Source organism: Phoca vitulina, unplaced genomic scaffold (genome assembly GCF_004348235.1).
Source record: "Phoca vitulina isolate PV1807 unplaced genomic scaffold, GSC_HSeal_1.0 scaffold46, whole genome shotgun sequence".
In the NCBI taxonomy this organism is placed as follows: Eukaryota; Metazoa; Chordata; class Mammalia; order Carnivora; family Phocidae; genus Phoca; species Phoca vitulina.
The window spans coordinates 6,797,194-6,813,680 of NW_022589749.1; the positions used below are offsets into that span (position 1 = coordinate 6,797,194).

Here is a 16,487-nt window from a genome sequence, read left to right on the forward strand (position 1 = left end):
ATTTTGTTAAAAATGTGAATTCCCGGGGCACCTGGGTGGCTCAGTTGGTTAAGCGACTGCCTTCGGCTCAGGTCATGATCCTGGAGTCCCTGGATCGAGTCCCGCATCGGGCTCCCTGCTCGGCAGGGAGTCTGCTTCTCCCTCTGACCCTCCCCCCTCTCATGTGCTTGCTCTCTCTCATTCTCTCTCTCTCAAATAAATAAATTAAAAAAAAAAAAAAAAAATCTTTAAAAATGTGAATTCCCATGCCTCCCAACCAGAGATAGCGATACACTAAGTTTGAAAGGAGCCCAGCAATCTGCATTTTTACCCAGCACTCCAGAGTCCTGATGCAGGTCATAAGAGGAAAGACTCTGAGACAACATTACTCTAAGATACTATAAAAAACATTGTAATGGGGCACCTGGCTGGCTTGGTCGGAAGAGCCTGTGACCCTTGATCTCGGGGTCATGAGTTCTAGCCCCATGGGGGGGGGGGGGGAATTATATAAATAAATAAACCTTTAAAAAAATCTTAACACAGTTATATTACTAATGTGGCTTTTCCCCTCAGGATCTTGGTAAGAAAGCAAGCACTGTCATGGCAGAGAGCGCTAATGGCTCATCGCTAGAGGAATATCCTTTGAGTTATTTTTCATCCACCCTCGCCTGAACAGAGTAAAATTCAGAAATAAACTGAGTTGGCTAGCAGCCTTTTGCTTGAAGCTACAGTGGTAACTGGAGAAACAAACGATCAGCCTGTGACAGCACTGACATAAAGGTGCAAGTGGAAGAAACCTATCTGAAGACATAAAATATACAAACCTAATTAAGAGACCCGGAATTTGTACTGAGTCAGAAAGGAGACTGGGAATGTAGAAAACCAATAAAATCAATAAAAATAAGTCAAGTCCCAGATTTCATCAGCTTGGTTCCAACACAAGGGGAAGAAGATCTCTGAAATAATTTAATTCCCTCTAAGCAAGGTCATTCTCCACATTTGTGGATACAACATAACAGAACTGGTGAAAAATCTGACCCTCCGCACTCTCTGCTTTTCGGCTTCTGAGCTTAAACTGACATCTGTTGGTGGCCTCGCTGAATAGCTGGTGGGAAGCTACTCCGGGACCTGCTGCTGATTGGGCGCCTCCATTAGTATTTGTTTTCCTCTCCTAACTCTCAGAGATTATCAGCTCAAGTTCAATAATCTTAAAATTACTGCATGTACCAAGTATAAACAGGAATTGCCTGAGACCCCTGCGAAATTAAGTGTAAGGAACACTGATCGAAGCTTTTACAAGAAAGGGGCACTCTGCAAATCATCTGATCCTATGATTCTGGTTTCAGTAAAACAACTTTAGTTACAAAGATTACAGCTTGGGAAACAGGTAAAGCCAAAGCCCCACAAATTCATTTGTATAGCATGAGAGAGATGCCCCACAGTCACTGACCTTTCAGAGGTAGGATCTGCACAGTTCAGAGGATATTTAAGCTCAATAACATCTCCATTCTTCTCTTTTAATTGCCCGTGATGTTCCATGTAATACTGGACCAACTCAGCCAAAGTGGCAAACTTCTCCCCTCCGTACAAGTCATAGTAATCACCAGTGTTCTGAATCTTGATGTGGGTGACAGCGCCATTTCTTCTAAAAGAGTCCATTAGGGGGAAAACAAAAACTAATAAAGAGCTATACTAGTAAAAATGCATGTCATATTCACTATCAAATTTCACCTAAACCTTGAAATACAGCCAAGAAGCCAGTTTACACTTCTCCTGTAACAAACGCAGTGAGTGAAAACCACAGTCAACCATTTCAACACAAAGGGCTTTGTTTCTTGGCTCCTTTCCCTTCTACAACTTCTACTTTGGAAGTTTGACCTATCAAATTGCATATATTAAGTGACAATAATTCTTCTCATCAGTAATTAATAGAGACACATACACTAAAGTTAAACATCACTCTATCTTCTAATCCAGTAAATCCACCCATAAGTATTTTGTCCCCCCCAATGAAACTGTATAGCTAACCTAGGACTTGTATAATATTCATTGCAGTTTTATTTGGAATAGAAAAATACTGGAAACTCAAACATTTACCACCAAAATGGATAAATAAATAGTTACATACTCATACCCTAGAACACTACACAGCAATTAAAAAAAAAACAAAAACAAAACACTGATAACATACAACTACATGGATGAATCGCAAAAACATTATGTTAAAGAGAAAGAGGCCAGGGGTGCCTGGCTGGCTCAGTCGGGAGAGCGTGTGACCCTTGGTTTTGGGTTGTGAGTTCGAGGCCCACACTGGGTGTAGAGATTACTTAAAAATAAAATCTTCAAAAAAAGAGAGAGAGAAAGAAGACAGACACAAATGAATATATACTGTATGACTTCATTTATCAGTGAAGTTGTAGAATAAGCAAAACTAGTCTATAGGGTTAGAAATGAGAATAGTGGTAGCTACTTAGAAGGAGGGAGATTAGAAAGGGGTACAAAAGAATCTTCTAGGGTGATGAAAATATTTTGACTGCGGTGTTGGTTACATAAATAAAATACATTTGCCAAAATTCATGTCACTGTACACGTAAGATACTGTATATAATCGTACCTTAAATAATCATTTTAAAAACACAGACAACTGACAGTTTCCAGCAGAAGATGGCTAAAATGCTATCCCACTAACATAACATTCAACAAAAGTTTCTAAAACTTGGTATTTTAGTTAGCCCAGGCAGCCTGTGATTTCCATTCAGTTTTCTGAACAAATGAATATATCACAAGGATACTCATTATAACCTTGGGGGGGGTAAGACCCCCACAAGTGGCCAGGCACTTCCAAAATGATAACCATTAACCTATATGAGCTTTTAGTCTGACCCTGTAGCATTACTGATGAAGCCTCTGGAAAATATAAACACATTTCTACCAAGAAAAAAAGAATATGGGAACTAAAGAAAGTAAGAAAAACTGTCCCACAATGTTTCTGACAATACCTGCTTGTAATTTTTGGTGACATTTTCCAGTGGGTAAAAAGGGTCCTTCAGGTCACCCTCACCTCCGGTCAACTACATCTGACTCTAACACTTGAGTTTCCCATTTCTAGCCTTTACTTAATGCCATAACACAAAGAAAGATATTTCAGGTATGAACTACATTAATATACAGCCACACAGATGGATCTCAAAAACAACAGTGCATGAAAGAAGCACAATGTAGAATGATATGCTCAGCATGGACCATTTATGAAAATTTAAGCACACACACAAGTAATACTATGTATTATTCAAGATACAGACATACATACACATATGTGTTATATTTTATTATTGTAAAGATATTTTTCCATGTAATGTTACTTATTGTATTACTTAATGAATTAGAAGCACAACAAACTCATGAGAGTAGCTGTCAATGGGACAAAAGGAAGAACAGGATCAAGGGTGTTGAGTAAAGGGAAATTTTGTTTTATTTTATTTTATTTTTTTTTCTTTTTTAAAGATTTTATTTTATTTATTTGACAGAGAGAGAGAGAGACAGCTAGAGAGGAAACACAACCAGGGGGAGTGGGAGAGGGAGAAGCAGGCTCCCGGCCGAGCGGAGAGCCCGATGCGGGGCTCGATCCCAGGACCCTGGGATCATGACCTGAGCCGAAGGCAGACGCTTAACGACTGAGCCACCCAGGCGCCCCTGTTTTATTTTATATTCTATTTTGAAGGAAAAAAATCACTGGCAGTAAATACAACATGGGTGATTGTACATAATTTTATGTATTTTTCTGTATTTTTTTCCTCAAAATTAAAAAGGGAGAGCAGGAGGAGATGGGGGGAAAAGAGGGAGGGGGATGTTCCTTGACGAGCTGAATATAAGGTAACATAATGATCGAATTTTAAGCATGGGCACATAATAAAAAGGTTAGATTGTCTGCACAGAACCAGAACAATAAACACATCATATACACACGCACACACGCACACACAGAGGCCCGTGCACATTTCTAACAGCGGCTATGTCACATATGAAGAAACAGAAAAAGTGAAACTTGGCAGTGTTGGACAGTTGTCAAAAGCAGTGGTTCTAAGTTCACAAAAAAGATATACAAATGGCCTTTAAACACATTAAAGGATGTTCCACTTCAATCTTGATAGAAATAAAAATTAAAATTCAGAGATACCATTTCTCACCTATCAAGCTGATGAAAAGGAAAAGATTGACCACACTCAAATGGTGAAGCTGTGGAAAAACGGGCTCCTCGTATATGACTGGTGGGAGTGCAAAATGGCACAATCACTATGGAGAAGAATTTGAAAAAACAATGCTATCTGTGCATTTCCTCTCTGCCCCAATCACCTCACTCCCAGGAATTCACCCTGAAGACAGCTTTTCAAAAGCAGAGCACATATGCAAAATGTGATCACATTTACTGTAGCCTTATCTATCACTGTTAAATACTAGAAAAAACTAAATTCCGATCTGTAGGGAAATTGTATAAATTTATATGCTATTCAGTTGACTACGAAGATGAGAAAGATCATTAAAAGATTTCTGTAAGTGAAAAAAGTAAACTATAAAGAAAGATAGTATTCTACTTCATAAGTGTAAAAAGAAACCAAAGGATAAACTAGAAATTAAGGGAAATGATTACCTACAGTGATGGATGGAAATGGTGCAAGGCATGGATATAAGAATGGGATTTCTCAGAAAATACCTTTTTATACCGTTTGATTTTTAAATCTTGTAAATGTTTCACATATTCAAAAAATACAATTAAATCAACAAAGATCATAAAAGGATGAATACCTGAAAAACACTGAAACAAATAGAAAGAAATGAATCTCTCTTTGTAATTAGCTCACAACTACACAGAAAACTAATTCCAGTGCCTTTTGAGCAGTACTGACTGTTTGCCTTTAGCGGGATATATTCTAAGAACAAAAAAGACTGAAAAAATCATGAACTTCACTTAACAGGTTCGTAGTTAGAAATGACAATGGTATAGTAATTCTGGAACTATTTTTGTATTATAGAACTGGCCAAGTGAGGTCATATATTGCTGCTGCTGGAAGCAGGGTTCTCCACACAGGAGAAGGTAAATACAAATACGGAAAGGGAAAAGGTAAGAAAGTTGCACCGAACTTGAACTATCAGTAAGAACACATGGTTCGAGGGGCGCCTGGGTGGCTCAGTCGTTAAGCATCTGCCTTCGGCTCAGGTCATGACCCCAGTGTCCTGGGATCAAGCCCCGCATCGGGCTCTCTGCCCTGCGGGAAGCCTGCTTCTCAATCAATCAATCAATCAATAATCTTTAAAAAAAAAAAAGAACACTTGGGGCGCCTGGGTGGCTCAGTCGTTAAGCGTCTGCCTTCGGCTCAGGTCATGATCCCAGGGTCCTGGGATCGAGCCCCACATCGGGCTCCCTGCTCCGCGGGAAGCCTGCTTCTCCCTCTCCCATTCCCCCTGCTTGTATTCCCTCTCTCGCTGTGTCTCTCTCTGTCAAATAAATAAATAAAATCTTTAAAAAAATAAAAAAAAAATAAAAAAAAAAAAAGAACACTTGGTTTGAAATATATAAATATTTATTTCCCAGCTCTGTCTACTGTGAGGACTGAGAAGCAATAAACACACCTAGCTTCTAAATCTTGGCTTCTGAACACCATTCCCCACTGAAAGAATCAAGGCTCTTGAGAGAAAAGAACGATTCCAGGCTTGGGGAAAAAAAAAAAATGTATATATATATATATATATATATATATATATATATATATATATATAAATGGCCTGAAACATCTCACAGAACCAGAAGGCAAGGATGTAATCAAAGATCACTGGAGAAATGTCAAAAGGATACAGGAACCACACAGGCCAAATGTGGGGCAACTTGAACATCAAAAATAATAATAAGGCTGGGGCGCCAGGGTGGCTCAGTTGGTTAGGTATCTGTCTTCGGCTCAGGTCATGATCTTGTAATCTCGGGGTCCTAGGATCCAGCCCCACATTGGCTCCCTGCTCAGCAGGGAGTCTGCTTCTCCCTCTGTCTCTCCCCACCTGACCTGACCCCCTCCCCTGCTTGTGCTCTCTCTTTCAAATAAATAAATAAAATCTTAAAAAAAAAAAGAACAGAATTAGAAAAATAATTTTTCAGGTGCCAATATAATGATTTATTCAGACCAACTTCATCAACATATGCTAAAAACATGAAATGAGAAAATACTGGGGAAGAAGATACAAACTATCACCCATCAGACCACTTATTAATTACAAAAAGAAAAAGGTGCCTTTGTAATGAAAAAATCTGGCAAACACCTGAATCAAGCGATTAAACTGAATACCACCAAAAGATGGGGCAAATAGACACTCTGCGCTTCCTCCAGTGAAATAACGGGGTGGATCCAGCATCACCTCTGGAGTATGCTTGCCAAAAATGTTTCAACTGAATGTAAAAATGAGGAAACAATCAGCGAACTGAGATTGGAGGACAACCTAAGAAATGACTGGCCTGACTGCCCAAAAGACAGGGATAAAAAGAAAAGGTCAGGAGAGAGAGAGACTAGAAACATAAAAATTAAATGCAATGAATGATCTTTGATGAGATCCTCCTGAATCTAGTCTGGGGGAAGGGGCAGGGGTGCGGGGGGAGACTCAACTGCTTCAAAAGCCATTTCTAAAATAATAAGGGAAACCTGAATACAGATGATATATTATATATTCGACAATATTATTAAAGCAAGGTTAAAATTTACCTATAATAATGGTATTGTAGTTATACAGGAGAATGCCCCTGTTTATCCGACATACACACTGAAGTATTTAAAGGTAAAAATAGGGGCGCCTGGCTGGCTTAGTCAGTAGAGCATACGACTCTGGATCTCGGGGTTATGAGTTCGAGCTCCACGTTGGGTGTAGAGATTACTTAAAAATAAAATCTCTAAAAAAAATGTTTAAATAAAATAAAGGTAAAAATAAATATCCTGATTATCTGCAATTTATTTTCAAAAAGTTCAGGGGGAAAAAAAGTATATACACAAACATACTCAGAAAGGGCAAACATGACAAAACTGGCAGGTGAAGAGAACATGGGTGTTCACTATATTCATCTTTCAACTTTTCTACAGGTCAGAAATTTTTCAAAATAAAAAGTTGAGGGGGCGCCTGGGTGGCTCAGTCGTTAAGCGTCTGCCTTCGGCTCAGGTCATGTTCCCAGGGTCCTGGGATCGAGCCCCGCGTCGGGCTCCCTGCTCAGTGGGGAGTCTGCTTCTCCCTCTCCCACTACCCCTCCCCCTGCTCACGCTCTCTCACGCATGCACTCTCTCTCTCTCAAATAAATAAATAAAATCTAAAAACAAAACAAAACCAAAAACCACAACTAAAAGCTAAGGACAGGGGCTCCTCAAATAACTAATCTAAGACAAAAAGAGATTTCCCAAGTCCCAAAGGGATCCTAAATAAACCTACCACAGTTTATCCAACCCTCTATTGTGGGACACAGAGTTGCTTTTAGCTTGTTTTAAATTTTTTTGAACAGTATGACCAACATCCTGTTACATGTCTCTTTGAGCAAGTGTGACAGAATTTTTCTAGAAACTGACCTTCTCTTATGTACTTATTCCCTTTACTCTAGATTATTCCAGGAGCTATAACTTTACTGCTTTATGAATTTGCTTTTATTATTACTGTTTTTAAATAAGGAAGTAAGTAAATTATGTTGGCCATTAAAAGGAATAATTAGATCTATATGTACCAGCAGAGAATTCAAAAACTTTAAAAAGGAAGTTGCAGAATAATAGATATAAGACCATGCATGTGAATTCTAAAAACACACAAACCAACTTTATATTGTTCACAATAGTACCCAGACAGTACAAGTATAAAAACACATTCAGGAAGGATATATGCCAACCTCTGGAGAGTGGTTTCCTCTGGGGAAAGAGGGAGGGGAATGGGACTGGGCAGGGGGACAAACGGGACCACAACTTCCTCAGTGATGTTAATTTCTTGAAAAAGAAGAGTGATCTGAACAGACTCTTAAAAAGCATTCCTCCCATTAAGAAATCAAAAGGAAAAATGCAGGCAACCAGGTTCAGGATGAGTGGAACCAGGATCAGGCAGTGCGTGGCTTAAGGACCTGCAACACTCTGTCCACCTCACCCTCAGGGGTCTCTCAGGGGAGAAGAAATGCCCATCATGACGCCCCTTCTGCCGCATTCTCACATGCCCACTCTCAGGAGGCCACGCCTGAGCCCCCGCAAGCAGGCTTGAGTCACATCTGACCCATGGGCCAGGCCTTCAAACTCTCAATGAGGGTAGCAAGCTATCCTGGGGCGGGGGGGGGGGGGGGGGGGGGGGGGGGGTGGGGCCCGGGAGGTGGGGGGGGGGGGGGGGGGGGGGTGAGGGTTCAATATTTCCCACCTGAAAAACCCTTGCAGGGTTCTCTTTTTCTTCCGACTTACCTGACGGAAAGGGTGAAGTCTCCAGGGTTGCTTTTACTGGGCCTCGCCAAAAAACTGCCGTCAACTCCTCTTGTCAACAGCAGGTTTTCTGCCTCCACGCCAGTGATGTTTGGGTGAAACCATCTTGAGTGAGAGAAAAATGGAGAGAGCGATGAAAACCAAAATTCTCCATCAGTACTACTTTCCACACCATCACAGCTAAAATGCCTATGAGTAGAGTAGCTAACAAAAATACAAAATAGGACCTTCCCTTCCTCTTCCCCCTCTTCTCCTTGGTCACTGCCCTCTCCTTGACTTCCCCTTGGTAGGAGCCTTCGATCCTGCCAGCACAGTCGGTGGGGCCGGGGGAATGGGTACGAGGCTGAGCCCAAAGCCCAGGAGGATAGTCCATATGGTCAGGAGATTGAACACATGGAGTAGAATTAAACAAGGAGAGAAAGAAACTAGTGAATATATAAACATAGTAAGGATAATGAGAGCCAGGTTTCTCAGTATTGGAGAGGGGATACAACCAGATCTGAAGAAAACCAGAATAAACCAGATTAGAATTGGAGGTAATGTAAACTCTAATTTTTAACATACATACAGAGATGGCTATAGAAATACAGATGTATGTCTGTGTGCATTTGTGCATGCATATACATACGCATCTTCCTAGCTCTCTCTTCTAAAAGGGCCTGGAAGCAGTAACACCCCAGTAGCCATCAGCATAACCAGCACCGTTATCATGGTTTCTAAATACCATTCTCCAACAAAAGGACCTGGGTTCCTTGACGAAAAAGCTGATTCCAGGTCTGGAGCACTAAAAGTAAGATGAGTTTGGAATACCTTACTATATGCCACGGTACCCTGCTCAGCGGAGAGCCTGCTTCTCCCTCCCCCTCTGCCGCTCCCCCTGTTCATGCTCTATCAAATTAACAAATAAAATCTTAAAAAAAAAATACATGGGGACAAAGGGAAAGCTCTTTGCAGTAGAATCACAAAGAATGATATATAATCACTATAGGAGGAAGAACAGAATTAGAAAAATCACCATTTGGTGACCATCACATTAATAGTTCAGGCAAGAATCATCAGAGGAGGGGCGCCTGGGTGGCTCAGTCATTAAGTGTCTGCCTTCGGCTCAGGTCGGGGTCCCAGGGTCCTGGGATCGAGCCCCGCGTCGGGCTCCCTGCTCCGCGGGAAGCCTGCTTCTCCCTCTCCCACTCCCCCTGCTTGTGTTCCCTCTCTCGCTGTGTCTCTGTCAAATAAATAAAATCTTTAAAAAAAAAAAAAAAGAATCATCAGAGGACACTAAAACTGGTGGGTGACCATTTCAGGAAGGACAGGGTATTTACAGCCACTCAAAGTACCTCCCCACAAAATACTTACTAATTACTCGTTAATTAACAAAAAATCCTCATGAACCTCACAGTGGAGAACTTGACAGATACTATCTTAACCAACTGATAAAAGTTAACATCATCAGTTATGGCATCATGTGCCTCCTGACATCACGCACTGAGAACACGTGCCATTTCTGTGATACTCCTGCCAAAAATGCATTACCTAATCTAATTATGAGGAACATGGGACAAACCCCAAGTGCATGACATTCTACAAACTAACTGTTAGCACATACTTTTCAAAAATGTCAAAAACTGTGAAGGGGGAGGGGACATCCCAAGAACTTTCCAGGTTACAGGCCAGAAACAGGACACAAGTAACACACTGCATGGTTCTTTCTGGACCATATCATTGACCAGGGGGGAGGTAGGAATTTGATGATAATACCATTATAATCTAAATTTCCTGATTTTGATATGTGTACTATAATTACGTCTGTGTCTCTGTTTTTAGGAAATATACACTGAAGTATTTTAGAGTAACAAGATATCATGTCTGGAACTTAACTCAAATGGTTCAGGATGAAGTTATACATACAGTATGTATAAATATGAGGGAAGGCAAATGTCGTACGTTAGCTGCTGAATCTGGGTTAAAAGTAAACAGAAGTTGTCTGTATTATTCTTACATCTGTGTAAATTTGAAATTATTTCAAAATTAAAAGTTTTAAAAAACACACAAATAACGAAGTCCACCATGAATGCCATCCACTTCAGAGGATTCCTCTCTAGCTCCCAACAAGATTTCCTTCATGGATTCCAAAAGTCACCAAGATCTGTGGTAAAAAGAGTAATTTCTGAAGTCAAATTATCCGGGACCTTTAGAGGCTAATTCAATACTCCAGGGAACATACATCAATTATTAAATGTAGAGTCCTGGTCCTGATAATCAAATGAACTTCCAAGATACTTCTCAACAACTATTAGCCCAATTAAAGTGTGCTACAACAGTGAAGAAGAGAGAACGCAAGGGTGAAAAGCTGTCATAAATCATGCATTAAGGACATGGAAAGCTCTGCAGCCTTGTGGCTAGGGCTCCGATCACACAGACCCAAGTGCACATCTGAGCTCTACCACTTACTAGCTCAGCGACCTGGGAAAGTTATTCCCACCTCAGATTCATCATCCTCAAAAAGGCAATGACTGACCAGGTTTTTTTTTGCCATGATAATTCTTATGTTCCTTTTAAGAATAAACTGAGAATCCATACAGTATACTGTCAGTCAGCCCTTAAAAGTAACAAAGTACTGGGGGTTCCTGGATGGCTCGGTCGGTTGAGCGATGGACTCTTGGTTTTGGATTGGGTCATGATCTTGGGGTTGTGGGATCGAGCCCCATGTTGGGCTCCATGCTCAGCACAGTGTCTGCTTAAGAAATTCTCTCGCTCCCTCTCCCTCCCCTTCTGCCCCTCCCCCCACTCATGTTCTCTCTCTCTCTCTCTCTCAAATTAATTAATTAATTAATTTTAAAAATGCTATGATTTGGATGAACCTCAAAAATATTATGCTAAAGGAAAGAAATCAAACACAAGAGGCCACATGTTGTATGATTCCATTAATGTGAAATGTCCAGAGTAACCAAATCCACAGAGACAGAAAGTAGATTAGTGCTTGCTTTGAGAAGGCGGATAGCTAATAGCTACAGGGTTTCTTTTTGAGGTGATGAAAATGTCCTAAGATTATAGTGCACTACGTAAATATACTAAAAACCACTGAGCTGTGTCCTTTAAATATGTATGGTATGTGAATTATATCTCATTAAAGCTGTTTAAAAAAAAAATAGGGGGTAGGCAAAAAATTAAATAAATAAAAAATGAAAATAATAAAGAATAAAATGGAATAATAAAAAAGAGGGCTTACTAAGATGTCCATCAACAGATGAATGGATAAAGAAGATGTGGTATATATATACAATGGAATATTATGCAGCCATCAAAAGGAATAAGATCTTGCCATTTGCAACGACGTGGATGGAACTGGAGGGTATTATGCTGAGCGAAATAAGTCGAACAGAGAAAGACATGTATCATATGACCTCACTGATATGAGGAATTCTTAATCTCAGGAAACAAACTGAGGGTTGCTGGAGTGGGGGGTGGGGTGGGAGGGATGGGGTGACTGGGTGATGGACACTGGGGAGGGTATGTGTTCTGGTAAGCGCTGTGAATTGTGCAAGACTGTTGAATCTCAGATCTGTACCTCTGAAACAAATAATGCAACATATGTTAAGAAAGAAAAAAAGAAGAAGAAGAATGTAGCAGGAGGGGAAGAATGAAGGGGGGGAAATCGGAGGGGGAGAAGAACCATGAGAGACAATGGACTCTGAAAAACAAACTGAGGGTTCTAGAGGGGAGGGGGTTGGGAGGATGGGTTAGCCTGGTGATGGGTATTGAGGAGGGCACGTTCCGCATGGAGCACTGGGTGTTATGCACAAACAATGAATCATGGAACACTATATCTAAAACTAATGATGTAATGTATGGGGATTAACATAACAATAAAAAATTAAAAAAAAAAAAAAGAGGGCTTACTAAATTCACTCATTCCACAAACACTGAGTATTTATCACAGGCACTAAGGATGACACGCCAGCTAACAGAATAACATCCCTGAGGGTTTCTTTGCAATGAAGGAGATTAAAAAAAAAAAACAACAAGGAGGGGCACGTGAGTGGCTCAGTCAGTTAAGCGTCTGCCTTCGGCTCGGCTCATGATCTCGGGGTCCTGGGATCAAGCCCCACGTCTGGCTCCTTGCTTGGCGGGGAGCCTGCTTCTCCCTCTCCCTCTGCCCCTGCTTGTGTGCATGCGCTCGCGCTCTTTCTCTGCCTCTCTTGCTTGCACGCTCTCTCTCTCTCTCTCAAATAAATAAAATCTTTTAAAAATATATAAATAAATAAATAAACAAGGAAATAAAAGTAAATAAATAAAACATCAGATGGTGATAACTGCTACAAAAGGAATAAAGCTGTGGGGCACCCTGGTGGCTCAGTCGGTTGAGCACCCGACTCTTGACTCTTGGTTTCAGCTCAGGTCATGATCTCAGGGTCCTGGGATCAAGCCCCACATCAGGTTCCCTACTTGGTGGGGAGTCTGCTTCTCCTCTCTCTCCCTCTGCCCTCTCCCCTGCTCATGCTCTCTCTCTCACACTGTCTCTCAAATAAATAAATAAAATCTTAAAAAAAAAAAAAAACATTAAAAAAAGAGGAATAAAGCAGCAAGAGGGATGCTACTTATACAGGATATATGGGGAGGGCTTCAGTGATAAGGTAACATCTGACAAGACCTGGAAGAAGCAAGGCAGCAACATGCCCATATGCAGGAGAGGAGCATACCAGGCAAGGGGTGGACCATATATGACATTATGCAAGAGGCCAGTGTGGTTGGGGCAGGGCAAGGGACAGACAGGTAGAGGAGGCCAGTGAGGTAATGAAAAGCCAGAAGATGTAGGGCCTCAGAGACACTGTAAAAACCTCAACCTTTATTTTTTGCGAAATGGGAAAGGACTGGAAGGTTTAGGCAGAGGAGCGACATGATCTGACTTATATTTTTAAATCACCTTTCAAACTACTGAGCAGGGATAACACACAAGTCAGTTAAGAAAGCCACCGTGATAAATAATCCAGACAAGAAATGATGGTACCAAGGACCAAGGTGCCAGCGGTGGGAGGAGGGATAAATAGTCCAACTAGAAATATCTTTAGAGTAGCCAACAGGATTTCATAAAGGATTATACATGGAATGGGAAAGAACAGAGTAAGAACACTCCTAGGTTTGGAGTCTAGTCAACTAGAAGGTTGGAAATATGGAAAGGGTGAGGAGAGGAACATCAAGGGATAGATTTGGTATGTGTTAATTTGAAATGTTAAGTTAGTTGTCCAAGTGTTGGTGCACAGTTAGCACTAAACGTTAGATATTATTATTGACAATCATAATACTAAACGTAAGGTTGTTCTGACAAATAATCAGAAAAGGCAAGAGTGCAGACATAGTCTATCAACATTCCTGCTGTTTAACTGTTAACTGAAATTCATTTTATTTTTAATTTTTCCTATACCATCTCACTAGTGTTTTAGGGGGAATCTAAACATCATTCTGATTGGCCTTGAGAAAAATTACATGGGCTGCAGCTAGACTGCCCTTGTTCACATCCCAGCTCTGTGTGCTCATGGGCTAGTGATTTCACTTCGCTGTTAACTCACCTAGAAAATGGCCAGAGTAACAAATGCACGTGTGCAAACACACTATTACCTCTACACACACACACACACACACACACACACACACACACACACACGGAATCCTCCTGATCTATACCCCAATTTTTTTCACTTCCTACAACTTGAAGATCCTTCTATAGCAGTACATTCTTCTTAATGGCTACACAATATTCCCCCAGGACCGTATGAATATACCCCCAGGAACTTAATCCCCATTCCAGGACATTTATATTATGCCTAGGTTTTGTTATTACAGATAATGCAGCAGAGGAGTGCAGTTGGCTCAGTCGGTTAAGCATCCAACTCTTGGTTTCAGCTCAGGTCACAATCTCAGGGTTGTAAGATTGAGCCCCACATTGGACTCTGCGCTCAGTGGGGAGTCTGCTTGAGATTCTCTCTCTCCCTTTGCCTCTCCCCCAGTGCATGCTCTCTCTCTAAAATACATAAATCTTTGGGGAAAAAAAAAAAAAGACAAGGGGAGCAGACGGCACAGGCCAGTTTGGCGAGCGGAAACCACGTCAGTGTTCATCAAACTGTTCGGAGCAGGAGTGGGTAAGGCCAGCAAGGGCGGCCTGACCCCTCAGGATGCCCTCCAGCGGCTGCCAGACATGGAGGAGATGCTAAGCAAGAAGCAGGAATTCCTGGAGATGAAGATCGGGCAGGAGCTGACCGCCACGCCAAGAAGCCCGGCACAGAAACAAGCCCGCAGCCCTCCAGGCCCCGAAGCAAAGGAAGAGGTATGAAAAGCAGCTGGCGTGGGGCGCCTGGGTGGCTCAGTTGGTTAAGCGACTGCCTTCAGTTCAGGTCATGATCCTGGAGTCCCTGGATCGAGTCCCGCATCGGGCTCCCTGCTCAGCGAGGAGCCTGCTTCTCCCTCTAACCCTCTCCCCTCTCATGTACTCTCTCTCTCTCTCATTCTAGCTCTCTCAGATAAATAAATAAATCTTAAAAAAAAAAAAAAAGAAAGAAAGAAAAGCAGCTGGCGTAGATCGATGGCACACTATCCACCATGGAGTTTCAGCGGGAGGCCCTGGAGAACGCCAATACCAACACTGAGGTGCTCAAGAACGCGGGCTCTGGGGCGCCTGGGTGGCTCAGTCGGTTAAGTGGCTGCCTTTGGCTCAGGTCATGATCCCAGGGTCCTGGGATCGAGCCCCGCATCGGGCTCCCTGCTCACTGGAGAGCCTGCTTCTCCCTCTCCCTCTGTCTGCCACTCTGCCTACTTATGCTCTCTATCTCTGTTAAATAAATAAATAAAAATCTTAAAAAAAAAAAAAAACGCGGGCTCTGCTGCTAAGGCCATGAAGGCTGCCCACGACAACATGGACATCGATAAAGCTGATGAGTTAATGCAGGACATTGCTGACCAGCAAGAACTAGCAGAGGAGATTTCAACAGCTATTTCACAACCTGTAGGATTTGGAGAAGAGTTTGATGAGGATGAGCTCATGTTAGAATTAGAAGAACTAGAACGGGAGGAACCAGACAAGAATTTGCTGGAAATCAGGGGACCCAAAACAGTCCCTCTACCAAATGTTCCCTCTATAACCTTACCATCAAAACCCACCAAGAAGAAGGAAGAGGAAGAGGATGATATGAAGGAATTAGAGAACTGGGCTGGATCCATTTAACTGGTCCAATGTGGGCTGGGCCCAGACAGACTCTGGTGGCCTGTGCAGCGGGCCAGGGCGGGGGGGGGGGGGGCGGGGAGGGACAGGACATGATGCAGGCAGGTTCCATCACTCCTGAATCTCCCTCCAAAGCAGTAGGGCTGCATCACTGCTCACTCTGCATAGCACGGTATGCACTCAGCGGGACAGGGAGGGGGGTGGGGGCAGGCGGGTGGGGTGGGGTGGGGTGGGGTGGGAGGTGCCTGCTGTTTATAATGTTGAATTTCTGCAAAATAAACTGTATTTGCAAATCCAAAAAAAAAAAAATACAGCAGAAGACATCGTTTATAATCATCATTATACACTTTTTCAAGTACATCCATAAATTAGATTTTCAGAAAATTGCTTTGGCAAGAGTTTGCCTTTCACTTTGACAAATCTCCCCAGCTGCACTCAAAAGAAGGTACCAGTTTCGCCTCCCAGAAATTGAATGTGAAAGCCCGTTTTCTCTCACTTTTGCCAATACTGCATATACTACCAAATTTTTTCATCTTTGTCAATCTGATTCACGGAAAAAAGGACCATTCTAGTTTGCATTTCTGTGTGACACTAAATACTTTTTTATGTTTTCAAAGCCCCTTTTTCTTCCTTTCCTGTGAGTTGTCGGTTTGTCATTGTTCACTTTCTCCTCCATTTTTTTTTCTTCTTAGTGATTTATAGGAGCTCTTGATATACCCAGAAAATGATCCTTTATTATACGTGTGGCAAATATTCATCTTAGCTTTTTGCACTTTTCACTGTTTTTTTTTTCTTTTTTTTCTTTTCTTTTCTTTTTTTTTTTTTTTTTT

General features: G+C 41.7%; 1 protein-coding gene across 2 annotated transcripts in view; it reads right to left on the reverse strand.

Annotated features, from left to right (window-relative positions):
• PTPN11 (protein tyrosine phosphatase non-receptor type 11) overlaps positions 1-16,487 on the reverse strand; it is an 81,501-nt gene that overhangs the window by 50,656 nt on the left and 14,358 nt on the right. For both annotated transcript variants that reach the window (XM_032431262.1, XM_032431261.1), the window contains exons 2-3: positions 8,430-8,552; positions 1,430-1,624 (exon numbers count right to left, since the gene is read on the reverse strand). In XM_032431262.1, the coding sequence (XP_032287153.1) occupies positions 1,430-1,624; positions 8,430-8,552 (318 nt within the window). The remainder of the gene's footprint in view (positions 1-1,429; positions 1,625-8,429; positions 8,553-16,487) is intronic.